Raw genomic sequence first — 13645 nt, 5'->3', positions numbered from 1 at the left:
ACTTCTATTCCAGGGAAAATAATGGGGTCTCTGGTTAAAGAAGTAATGCAGTAGTATCTAGACAGGAATGCAATTATACTGTGGTCACAGAATGGATTTGTTAAGCAGTGATCTTGTCAGATCAGTCTGATTAGATACTGTGATGCAGTAACAAACGAACTGGATGCAGAAAATAGTTTTGATACCCTATACTTGTGTTTCGGGTAAGCTTTTGATATTGCTGCACATAAAAGCTTAGTGTAGGAATTGGAGGGGTGGCATTAAGCGCAAGTTACTCCTCTGGATGAAAGGGTTGTTGATTGGAAGAAGGCAGAGTGGTTATTAATGGAAACTGCTCTTTGTGGACTGCTGTTATTAGTGGATTACCCCAGTGTTTGGTGCTGGGCCTATTGTTGTTTTCCATGTTTATTAATGATATTGATGAAAGTATATTAGGCTTAATATATATGTTTGCAAAGAGTGGTATGAAAGTAATGAAGGTGAGCCACTGCAACAAGATAAAAAAAAAATTAGCCAGATGGGCAAGAAATGACAGTTAAAGTTTAATATTGACAAATGCAAGATACTGCTTATGGGTAGCAGTAATCACAGATTTACATATCAAATGTATGGTACTACACTCGGGGTAGTGGAAAGTGAAAAAAATCTTGGGGGGGGGGGGTTATTGTGCAGTCACATATGAAGTTCTCAGACCAGTGCAGACAGGCTGCCAGGACAGCTCCTAGGATTTTGCGTATGATATACAAGAATTTTGCTAACAGTGATGAAAAAAAAAAAAAAAAAAAAGGTGAACTGCAGCCATTATTAATCCATTGCGGGATGGAAGCCTCCTCAACAATTCATGTTGAGGGAAATGGACGATAATCTCCCTTGCTGGTCCACTGCTGGTTGGCAGATTGACCATATTTAGCAGTCAGGGGCTTGAATCCCTGTCTACACAAAAAGCATGTGCTACTGTACTCCTGAACACTCGGCTATGGAGGCCAATAGGAGGTGCTGATGGAATTCTTCTTGCTCAGACTATGCACATGAAGGGGCATAAATTCAAATTGACGAAGGATGAATGTGTGGAAATTTTCCTTGGGCCAGAGGGGTTTTTTTTTTTTTTTTTTTTTTTGACTGAAAACCCATGTATTAAAAGTATTGGTACTGTGTTTAGGTTGAAGGTAATTTGAAGGGCAGGATGTCGAGAATAAAAGTTGGACAGTAGAAGGATGTTCACTGGTTGCAGCACATGTTCGGACTGCTTTAGAAGGAAGAGGGGGAATTACAGAAGCCAATTCACAAGAAGATTTCCAATGGAAGCATATAAAGAAAAGGCAGGCAACAGAAACAGAGCATCTGTGAGGCAGAGTGGACATATCTTGTAAGAGATAGGTTATTAATTAACCTGACTGCCCTCTTTTGAACAGCATCTAGAAGCCTGAGAGAGGTTATGGGGACACTGCCCCAGTTGTGGGAACAATATTCCATGCTTGGCGAATTTGAAATTTGTACAGAGTGAGTAGCTGTTTAGAAGAAAAGTAACACAGAAAAAAAAGACAACCCAGTTTTTGCGATGCAGAAGAAGCAATATTTGTGATATGGTCTGCCAAGAGAGAGAGAGAGAGAGAGAGAGAGATTAGAAATCAGGGTAATCCATAATAGAGATATGTGACCTTGCCTAGAAATCTTGAGTGTCATTGATGTCATTGAATATAAACGTAGGAGCAGAAGAATCATTTTGGCAAGATAAAAGCAGGACTGAGTTTTTAGAAGGATTGAAATTAACTAAGTATCCTTGCCCCATTGGAGGATTACCTGAAGGTCAACAATTTAAGGAATTGGTAGGGGATATTCAAGAAGTTAGCATTAGTAGTGGCAAATGTTGCAAAAAAGCAAGCTTATACAGCATCAGGCAAAAGAAAAAGAAAAAAAAAATTGCTGTTTGTGCAAGGAGTTTCTCAAACTGGAAGGTGGAATGCAATGTGCTATCATCAGAAAAACTAGATACAATTTCCAGTCAGTGGTAGCAGGTTATTCATATACAAGAGGAAAAGAGTGGAAGAAAGAACTGAACCTTGGGAAACACCAGCATTAGTGGAGAAGTTAGAATACAGAGATCTAGCTACCATTGCTGCAGTGAGTGGTCAAAGAGAAAACTGGATACCCAATTACAAAAAATAGTTGGCAAACCATAAGATGGAAGCTTGTTTAGAAGACCTTTATGCCAACTATGATCAAAAGCCTTTGAGATGTGAAGAGCAACTGCTTGAGTTTCACCAGACATTTCCTTTGAATTTTCACATAGATGGAAAACATAAGCTAGTATATCACCAGTGGATCGACACGATGAAATCCATATTGGCGATCATTGGCCGGATGAAAGGTTTCGAGATAGTTTAGGAATTTGTGGTTAATTAGAGTTCTCCGTTACTTTAGAAAGAGTGTAAGTGCAGTGGGACAAAAATTTGGATAGAAGGGATTTCTCACCTTTTTTAGGAACTGGCTGGATATGAGCAAATATACAAGCAGGACATACAAAGGCAACACAATAGGTAAGATCAGGAACACAGGTTTTGAAAACAAGTGAAGAAATTCCATCAGGACCTGGCACTTCCTTGTCATCAAGACTATTCCAAATTCTTCTGACATCCTTTTGACGGAAGACCATAGGAGGCATTGAATGGAGTGTACTGGGAATGGTAGGAGGTGGTTTACCACCTCCTACCATTCCCAGTACACTCCAACTAAACAATAGTTAGAAGAAAAGTAGGATTCTAGCAGGTCAGCTTTATCTTTGGCTGAAGTGGCAGTAGAACCATCTAGTCTTGACAGAGGTGGGAACAGGGATGGGCAAAAGTTGTGAATAAAAAAAGGTTTGGCTAGAGACCAGAATGCTTGACTACCATTTGGATAAGAAGCAAGTTTTCTGCTCTTAGCCTGTTTGAAATCTAGTTTGGACTGTTTAATAATTGCTACAAGTTTTGATGTGGGCAGGCAGAAAATAAACTTGGAGATTTGGATACAAGCCAATTTTGATATGCAACATTCTTATCTTGAACAGCCTTAGCACATTTATTGGAAAACCAAGGTTTAGATTAAGGATCAGATTTTAAGGTGGAGTAAGGAATAAAGGATTTCATCCCTCCAAGAATAATTTCTGACATGATCTGAGCGAACATTGATAGTGCCAGTGAAACAAACAATAATCCAACCAAGGAAACAAAAAATAGAAATCACACAGATCATCCCATTTTTCTTTCTTGTAATGTCAAACAGCATGGGGTTGGGAATGGTCATGAGAGAAAGCCTCCATTGGAGAAGAGACCATCACCAAGTTGTGATCTGAGGTGCTTAGACGATCACTCACCCGACCATGTACTTGGAAAGGTTCTTCATGAGAAAAAGATAAGTAGTGTTAGCTGTGTGGTTAGGATTGTTTGTTATTCTGGAAAGTAAATGAACAATTTGTGCGAGGTCATTATTAATTGCAAAATTCACACAGACCCCAGTTGGGTCTGTGTGATTAGAAAACGAAGCCAGATAGAGGTATTAACATTAAAATCACCAAAAATAATTACCTCACTGTTAGGAAAGTTGGACTGGTTTTTTTTTTTTTTTTTTCTAGGAGCATTAGCAACTAAGGCCATATTGCTCCGGGGATATGCGGTGGTCATTCCCTGACCTTTCCGCATCCTCCGTATTTGGTGGTGACGGGCTCGAACCCCGGTCTAATCAAGAAGCGTGTGCTACGCACTGCTGCTCCTTCCCACCTGGCTACGGAGCCAAGTTGGACTGGAGAAAATAAAGTTTCAAAGAAAGGAAACAAAAGTGTTCCGAGTGATTAATGTAGTTGGAAGAGCGATAGTGGCAACAGATGGATTTGACAAGAATGTGGTAGCAAGATTTTAAGCCAGAGAAGATTGAAAAGAGGAGATTCCAAATTACTGTCTTTGACACGGAATATCAGAGCAGACATTTATAGAAGTACCAACTTTGAAGTGAATGGAATCATACAGCAAATAATTAAGACCAAGATGAGCAATGGTTGAATCAGACTATAATTGTGATTCTGTCAGAAAAAGTAAGTGAAGCTTGGCAGACTGTAAGTGGAAGTTGACATTAAAGGGCAAATTACTGCTGTGGATAAAGGGACTGTTGAGTGGAAGAAGACAGTTATTATCAATGGACACTTCTCTTCTTGGACTAATGTTATTAGTGGATTCCCCCCCCCCATGGTCGGTGCTTGGCCCATTGTTGTTTTCAATATTTATTAATGGAGGTATATCAGGCTTAATGTCTAAGTTTGCAGATGATGCAATATTTGGCAGTATGATTAATGACAGTAATCAGGTTGAGCTACTGCAACAAGATCTAAAAAAAGTAGGCCAGTGTGCTGAGAATGGCAGTTGAAGTTTAACATTGACAAATGCAAGGTACTGTATATTGATAGAAGTGATCCCAGATTAACATACCGACTGTATGGTACTATACTCAGGGAAGTGGAAAATGACCTGGGGGTAATCATGCAGCCAGATATGAAATTTTCTGATTAGTGTAGATGAGTTGTCAGGACATCTCATGGAGTTTTGTTAATGATATACAGAAACTTTGCTAGCAGGGATAAGGAGGTGATTATCCCATTGTACAAGACCATGGTTAGGCTGCACCTTGAGTACTGTATATATACAGTTTTGAAGGCCTCACTTTAGGAAAGATCTAGATCTGCTGGAACAGGTGAAGAAAAGGGCAAACGGATTGATGAAAAGAACAAAAGGATGCTCTTACCAACAAATGCTTCGGTTTTGCAAATTTCAGCACTTGCAGACTAGGCACCTGTGGGATGATCTGATTGAGGCCTTGAATGGATTGAGTAAGCTAAATGTTGGTTTTCTTCTCTTTCTGAGACTGCACACATGATGGGGCATGAATTCAAGTTGAGGAAGGATGGTTACAGGATAGATGAGTGGAAGCTTGCCTTCAATTAGCAGGTGGTTGAGTGTTGGAACAAATTTCTACCTGTCATGGAAGATGGTGATTTGAATAAATTCAAGGAACAACTATTCAAATTCTTAGAGGGTATGGATGAGTGAAGTGTGCATGTGTGTGTTTTTTTTTTGTTTTTTGGTTTTTGCCGATGCTTTATAAGCTTGCTTTCTTGTATCATTTGCCACTAATACTAATATTCAGATTTTTTTGGTTTTATTTTTGCTGTAACTATGCTTTCCTTTTTTCTGATTTGGCCATATATTTTTTAAGGAGATTTTTTGTTGTCTATTCTTATGTCATGTTCAACTTTCAATTTTTTTAATGAATATTATAAAACCGTGTGTTATTATCAAGAATTTTTGTTTATTTAAATTATACAATGTGTAAGTTTTAGATATACTATAATACCTTTTTTCATTTTTTTTTTTTTTTTTTTTAGTTTAAAGACATCATTTCTTAAATGGAGGCCAGATTATGATGGAGCTGCTACAGAGTATTCAAAAGCAGGTACTTATCCAATTTAAAATGTTTGTTCTATTATAAACCATAAGTATTTTTTATAAGGAACTTCTGATGACAGTTTTTTCCACCCTGGTTGTTTCATTAGGGACACACACACACACACACACACACACACACACACACACACACACACACACACACACATGAAAAGTACTCTAAAAATATTTTTTCCCGATGTTGTTACTTTAGTAGTAATCTTTTTAGAATAAGAACAGCAAATTAAGTATATTAACCCAGTTTATTAAGCATAAATTTATTATTCAAGTATATAAAAAAATAAGTAAAATGTGAGTAAAATAAGTAAAAAATAATAACATAAGTAAAAATAATTTCAAAATAAAGTTTTTGTAGAATATTCCAAATTTTCATTAAGTTCTCATCGGGCACCCTATGCCGACTTCTTTTCTTCCTCTTTGTGTGTCGGTTGCTGAATGATTCCAAAGCAGCCATGAATTGTCATGTTTTGCTGGATCAAAGCGGGTCAGCAGTGGGTCCACAGTTTTAAGAAACAGTAGTGAAGAAACTGTTTTTGTCATCAACGAAGCACTGGTTGGGCTGGCGATCAGATTCATTTGTGAAAATCCTCGTTCACATTCACTCGATGAAATTGGTATCTTACTCAGAGCATTCATCAAATGCTTCAATTCTTCCGAAACCTTATCAATTAGGTATCCCGAATTGCATTTAACTGTAATCTAATTGACAATTTTCTAACTTCATTTTCACCAAATGCCAACAATTAATTTTTAGAAGGATTAACACCTTTGTTGTCCTAGTTTTCCTTCTTTCGTCATCGGTATTGTGACTAGTTCTTAAATTTGAATTTTTTTCTTTTATTTTTTTTTTGAAACTGTCCAAAATGACGGTGTTATTCAGGTACTGTGACCGTGTAAACAGAGATAGGGAAAATAACACTTCTGCGAAATAACAGATGATTATTTGTCGGGGTAAAAGAAAATCACTTTTCTAATTCTCGAACGGGGCGCTTACAGTTGATTCACAGAGGTGTCCAACCTACGGTCCACGAAGAAATTGAACTAAAACAGCATTTTCAATTTTGTTAATTAACAAAAAAATTTTCTCATTAAATGTTTTGTTGAGTAAATGTAATTGTGTATTGTACTTAATAAAAGTTTCGAATATTTTCAATTTTACTTTTACATGCAACAAGTATGGAAAATGTAACACACTAAAGAAATCTAACTTTGAAATTTTTTGAATATGGCTCTTGTACGGGAAAATGTTGGACACCACTGCAGTAGAAGGTGGGCCAGAGCCCATTGGGAACACACCTTGATCTGCTCACTCTTCGGTGGCCTAACTAATTAGGTCACCGAGAGGTTAAATTTTTAAATACTACCTAGTCTTGGCGCATTATAGCCTTAGTTGCTAATGCGCCAAAAAAAAAAATCCAAACAAACAAAAAGCTCACTCTTGACCAGCGCGACTTCTCCGTATATGGGTCAGATAGGTTTTACCAGGTACCACTAAATTGTAGAATGGTAATCCCATTAGCTCTCTTAATTGGCACAGCAGCACTAATTGCCTGAAGGCCAGAAATGCAAACAGTGCGTACCGAGTTAATTCTCTCCTAGTCCATTCGCTATATGAAAATTTTCTTCACTCAGCGGAAACTATTTTAAATGTAACTTCCAAGGGGAATTCAAAATAATTCACTATAAAAGGACTTCGTCAAACAGAGGTCCGACTGCGTAATTTAGAATTATAAAAATGGTTATACAGTTTTATATATAGTAAATATCTTAACAATGGACAGTAAAAGATGCAAATTTAGTTAAATAATTTTAAGCTTATTTGAATAGTAGGTAAATGTGTGAAAAAAATTTACAAAATATTACAAATTTCGAAGTGCATTGCATCCAAATGTCACACATCACTGTTAATAAAGGTGCCGTTACGCCGTACCATTGCGTGCCGTCCAAAAAAAAAAGCACTGTATATATATATATAACTAATATTAAATATAAAATCAAAACTGATGCCAGTAGCACGGCAAAACTGTTGAGCAAAAATAATAAATTAAACATAATAATTAAATCAACAGGGAGAAGAAAAGGTAACAGAAACTTTCCAAACAATTTAGAAAATCCAATTAAGAATCATAAAAATCCATTTAATTTTAGTGCCAATTACATAAAAATTTACTTTAACGGAGCCCCCCCCTTGTAAGGTGCCAGTTCCAAATTGCGTGAAATATCACAAATAGAGACTATATTAACTACAGGAGGGCCTCGATCAACTTGTCCCGCGAGCGCATCGCGCAAAACGGAAATGCGTTAATCAAATATAATAACCAATAGGAAAAATTATAATTGATCCTTGACCTTCTGGAATGGCCATAAAGAATTTTAAAAATACCTTTTAAATAACTTTTTAACTGTATACAATGTAAAAGATAATGAAAATAATTATGGAATTAAATGTTTATTGCATAAAACAGCGGTTCCCAAAACTGCACGCTGCGAAATATTTTAAATTTTCGAGGGAAACACAGCAATACTCGACATCTGTCGGACACCGTGCGAACTACTAGCTCGAGGTAGTTCACAGTTTCAACATTTCTTATTAAGTTGTTTGGACCTAACTACTAAGCGGAACTGTTAGGTATTTCTTTTGGTCTGAGTGCATCTTGAAAAAATTACTGAGACACCAAGAGCGCCGTAAACCGAGAAAGTTTGGGAACCTCTAACATAAAATACACAATGAAGAAATGACTGTTGCGGAAATATTTGAACATTGTTGACTTTCTCTTTTCATCAGTCAATTTCCGATAGTCGACAACAATCTTCTCTGGGCCTGGCGAAATAAATATCGCAGAGAACATCAAACCTTTTGTTTGCGGTTCTATGCGATACGAAATATTTCATCTAATTCTTTTACCGTTATCTCCTTCGCAGTAACATTTTCATCTGGCTCATTTAAAAATTTGAATTTTTATGCAAGTGTGCATTGACTTTATTAGCAGGAGACAAACAAGTAACACGTCTTCTTCCGATGGAACACACCGAGTCGGGCAGCAGGCAAACGTTTGTTTATTGACCGTACTACTCGCGGTAAGCTTAACGCGCGATTCAAATCTTTTTCAACTATCGCATAAAAAAAAAAAAATCGCGTTAACTGGAAATTTGCATTGTGTAAAGTGAAAAGTGGTATAATTTTTCAAATAGCGTTAACTGAAATTTGCGTTAATCGAACTCGCGTTATGCGAGGCCTTCCTGTACAATAAAATAAAACCAAATCAACAAGAATAGACTGATCATTATGCCCCATATCGACAGAGGACCACAAGGCCAATAATGGTCAGGGAATCGCTGCATTTCAATCGTTAGACAAATCGGTGCAACAGCAAACCGATGGAAGGATCAATCCACCATCCTATCCCCTGATCGAATCGCCAATGCAGAGGATTTGAATAACGGTGGTCCTTATGTAACGAAAAATAAAAATATAGAACAGACTAGCACTCCAAAGCAGAGCCACACCACTGACACAATGTAAGTTTAACCAGCTTATATAGACAAATACATAAAGTACTATAGATGGCGGTATGGGCGCAGCATCCCACAGGGTTTTGTCAATGATATACAGAAACTTTGTTAGCAGGGATAAGGAAGTAATTATCCCTTTTGTATAAAAGGATGTAAATCTGCTGGAATGGGTGCAGAGATGGGCAACCAGACTGGTGAAGGAAATAAAATGGTGCTCTTACCTAGAAAGGCTTCAGTTCTGCAGATTGCAGCTTCTCAAGACTAGGCAGCTGAAGGATGTCTGCTTGAGGTGTTTAAAGCCTTGAATGGATTGACTAAGCTGAATATTAATGGCATTCTTCCACTTGCTGAGACTACGCACATAAATTCAAATTGAGGAAGGATGGTTGCTGGATAGATATGCGGAAGTTTGCCTTCAGCCAGTTGATTGTTGGAACAGGCTTCCATCTGTTGTTGTGGAAGTGGATAGGTTGAATAAACTAAAGGGAGAACTAGACAAATTCTTGGAGGGTACAAATGGGTGAACTGTTCCCCCACCCCTTTTTTTTTTTATAAAGCAAGCTTATACAGCATCAGCTTGCTCTCTTGCATCATTTGCCATTACTACTACTAGTATTACTACATTTCTACTTCTGTCTTCATTTGTTTATTTGCCCTATTTCCACAGTTTTTTTCTCTCTCTCTGTTTTTAAGTAGAAAGAGAATAAAATTTTTAAGCATTAGATTCAGCATCTCTCAACCTTGTTCTCCTGTCTTAATAAAATAAACATCTTTTTATTTTATTTCAGCTTTCTAAACATTTTGTTGCTTTCTAGTAGCTCAGTTAAAATGTTCTGCTGATTACTATTTATGAATTATACTGCTGTCACAAAGAATAGTGTGGAATAACACCTCCCCATCTGGCAAAAAAAATAGAAAAAAAAATATAGAGCAGAAACATTGCAGAATTATATTGACAGCATTACAGACTATGAAATTAAAAAACTTCTTTTGAAGACCTTGCAGATATGTTTGTTATTGAATGGTTTGATACAGATCTAAAAGAAGTTTTGATAACATATACTGATAAACATATAAGTTCATCAGTATATGTTATGGGATTCAGTTGAATATATTTACAATTACAGCAGTTCTACTTGTTTAGAATGAACTGTTTTGGCAGTTTTTGAGTGTTATGCAAGTCACGTGATTTTGTAATGGAAATTTGTACAGTGGGTGCTACTGGAGCATTTTCTGCCTAGCCTGGTTTGGCTTTAAATTTGTTTTCAGAGTAATATCCATATGCTTCAGTGGAAGTTTCAGCATTGTGCAGGATGGCACCAAAAGCAAAGAGTAAAGATTGTCAATTGTGGTTTCTTGTTTCTTTTAGATGTGTGAAAATAATCCAGACATAGCTCTTCAATCCACTGTAGCTCACATCCATGTACTGAGGTAATTACTCCTAGATATTTGAAGAATGTTATGGGCAAATTTATATACCAACAGTTTTTAAATTTTCCACTTCCATTTTGGAAGTTGATTACCTTAGCACACTAAACCAGAAGGATATTTTCACTTATTCATATTTTCCTTTAGGAAGTACTTGTTGCTACATAGTGGAGTTCCTTGCTAGTGGAGTTCCTCAAGGTTCAGTGTTGGGTCCATTGTTGTTTTCGGTGTTTATGAATGATATTGATGATGGGATATCAAGTTTAATGTCTAAGTTTGCAGATGATACAAAGGTTGGCAGGGTCGTTAAGGACACTACTGACGCTATGCTGCTGCAACAGGATCTGGAAAGGTTGAACAGATGGGCTGAGAGGTGGCAAATGAAGTTTAACATTGACAAATGTAAAGTACTACATATGGGTAACAGTAACCCCAGAGCAATGTATCAACTCTGCGGTACTACACTGACAGTGGTGGAGAATGAAAAGGACCTGGGGGTAATTGTGCAGGCAGATATGAAGTTCTCTGAGCAGTGCAGACGAGCTGCAAGAGTAGCTCATGGTGTCTTGTCAATGATATACAGGAATTTTTCTAGCAGGGATAAGGAGGTGATTATTCGCTTGTATAAGGCAATGGTTAGGCCACATCTTGAGTACTGTATACAGGTCTGGAGGCCTCATTTCAAGAAGGATGTAGAGCTGCTGGAACGGGTACAGAGAAGGGCAACAAGATTAGTAAATGGAACAAAGGGTTGCTCTTACGAAGAAAGGCTTAAGTTTTGCAAATTACAGAGTCTGGAGACTAGGCACCGGCGAGGTGATCTGATAGAGGTGTATAAGGCTTTGAATGGTTTGAGCATGCTCAATGCCAATGGGATTCTTCATCTTTCTCAGAATAATCACCTCAGAGGGCATAAATTCAAATTGAGGAAGGACGGATGTCGGATAGATGTGCGGAAATTTGCCTTTGGCCAGCGGGTGGTTGGTTGGTGGAACCGACTTCCATCACTTGTTGAAGTTGATAGCCTAAACAAATTTAAAGCTCAACTGGACAGGTATTTCGAACGAACGGAGGGGTGAAATGGGAGAGGGTTTTTTTTTTTTTTGGCTGATGCTGAATAAGCTTGCTTTCTTGCATCATATGCCTCTACTAATGCTAATGCTACATGTGACTGTTATTATTATTATTAACCATATGGTGCAAGGAAGTCTGAGGCTTATACTGCACCAGCCAAAAAAAAAATTTTTCTGAGTTACCCTGAGAGAGAGAGAGAGAGAGAGAGAGAGAGAGAGGACACCAGGAAAGAGAAGAATGATGATATCCAGCTCAGGACCCTGTGTTTTGCAAGCCCATACTCACCAGATGTGAGCTCCTGGGGTTAATGGTGCACAAGTTCCTGTTGAAAAATGCTTTAAATGCCAAAGTAGCACTTAATTGGCAGTGAATCATTTTTAAATTTGAAATATTTTTTATGTACAAGTTTCCAGTACATCTTGGGATAATTAAAGTTAAAGAAATAGATGTTTTGCATCATCAGTTCTGTCAGTTTCACTGTCAGAATCTACTAGATGCTATTTTGAATGAAAAAGGAATTAATGTACAGTGGCCTTTGGTTAGGGAACTGACTAGTCCACAGGGATATATGAAATATAAAAAAATTATCCCAAGCTATCTATCCTTGACATTTTAATAATTTCCCCTTGCAATGCCAAGTTTCAGAGAATATTTAACCTTGGACATGCTCTGGACAACCGAAATCAATCTGAACAGCAGTGCTGTTGTTTTGGACTTTGACATGACATTTCTGAAGAGGTTCAAAGTCTGTAACGGTATCTCTCATGAAGTAATCACAATCATTTGATATGTAACAGACAGTCCAAAGAGAAATCCTAGGTAAGTTAATGTTTGAAAGCATACTATACTGTTAAACAGTCCTTTGGCTGTATTTTATATTAAAATATGTATTTTGCTAATGAAATTTAATTTCTAGTGTGGTGTTGGACTTAAAATAAAAAAATCTTTTTTTTTCTTTTTCTGGAAAATCTTTTTTCTTCCTACTTATAATTGCTTAATCTTCATCATTGTGAAAGTCAAATTTAACGATTTTTTAGTATAGATCACCACATGCTTACAAATTCATAAAAGTTTGTTATTGTAAACATTATTGAATGGTCGGTGCTTTTACACCATGTTTTGTTCGTGGTGAACCATTCAAGTCAATATTTGGCATTGTTTTAATTCTATCTCATATTGCGAATCAACCTTCACAACGAGTTGCCGAGGTATTGCACTGCTTTGAATAAGTAACGCTTCACCAGTGGAGAAGACCAATGTTATGCATTCTTGGCGGATACCACTGCCCAGACAGACGGTACCGTTTCGAAGCTTGGTCGAAGCGTACTTGCTCGCCCACCGATGAGTAAGCCGACAAGCTTCGAAACGGTGTCAGCTGTCTGGGTGGTGGTATCCGCCAAGAATTGGTCTTCTCCACTGGTGAAGTGTTACTTATTCAAAGCAGTGCGATACATTGCCAAATAGTTGTGAAGGTTGATTCACAATATGAGATAGAATTAAAACGATGCCAATTATCGACTTGAACAGGTCACTACGAACAAAACATGGTGCAAAAGCACTGACCGTTCAATAGTGAATCTTAAGCGCATTCCCATTGCTTCATGCAAAATAATTGCCTTAGTTATTATGAATATGTACAATTATGTTGCATAAATAACCATGTGATGTTTATTTCATTGATGATTATATTATGGAATCATTATATTAAGTTAAATAAAAATGAAGCGAAAATCAAACATTTTTAGAGTTTTTGTAATTTTTTTTTTAATATAAACAGTTAAACTGTATTCCTTTTGTAGCCACATGTTTTCGAACAGCAAAGATACTAGACCAGTGCAAAGACTGTTTTCTCAAGGCTGCTGATTGTTATGGCAAGAATCATTCGTATCCTATTTTATTATTTGTTTATATCTAAAAATTGGTTTTCAAGAGTAACATATTTTTTAATTTGCTGTTATTAATAAGATATGATGGTGGTAAAAATTAAGATAACATTTTCAGAGACAAAGATGAACTTTTTTTTTTTTTTCTTTCATGCTTGGAGTTACAAAAATTTATACAAACATGCAATTTACTGTTGGCCATCTAGTGTAAAGAATCTCAGGCTTTTTGCTGCACAGCCAAAAAATAATATAGAACTG

The 13645-nt window shown here is 37.0% G+C and overlaps 1 protein-coding gene across 1 annotated transcript in view; it reads left to right on the top strand.

Moving 5' to 3' along the window:
• The window catches only part of LOC150079096 (gamma-soluble NSF attachment protein-like), a 36434-nt gene extending 23015 nt beyond the window's left edge, over nt 1–13419 (top strand). Inside the window, exons 2-3 of the mRNA XM_090382949.1 lie at nt 5411–5478; nt 13304–13419. Of these exons, the coding sequence (XP_090239075.1) occupies nt 5411–5478; nt 13304–13419 (184 nt within the window). The remainder of the gene's footprint in view (nt 1–5410; nt 5479–13303) is intronic.
• The last annotated feature ends 226 nt before the right edge of the window (nt 13420–13645 follow it).

The sequence above is a fragment of the Mastigoproctus giganteus genome, chromosome 10 (assembly GCF_048544385.1).
Source record: "Mastigoproctus giganteus isolate SK-2022 chromosome 10, ASM4854438v1, whole genome shotgun sequence".
Taxonomy (NCBI): domain Eukaryota; kingdom Metazoa; phylum Arthropoda; class Arachnida; order Uropygi; family Thelyphonidae; genus Mastigoproctus; species Mastigoproctus giganteus.
Note: the sequence above shows the minus strand (reverse complement) of the source record. Positions and strands in the feature narration are given on the sequence as shown.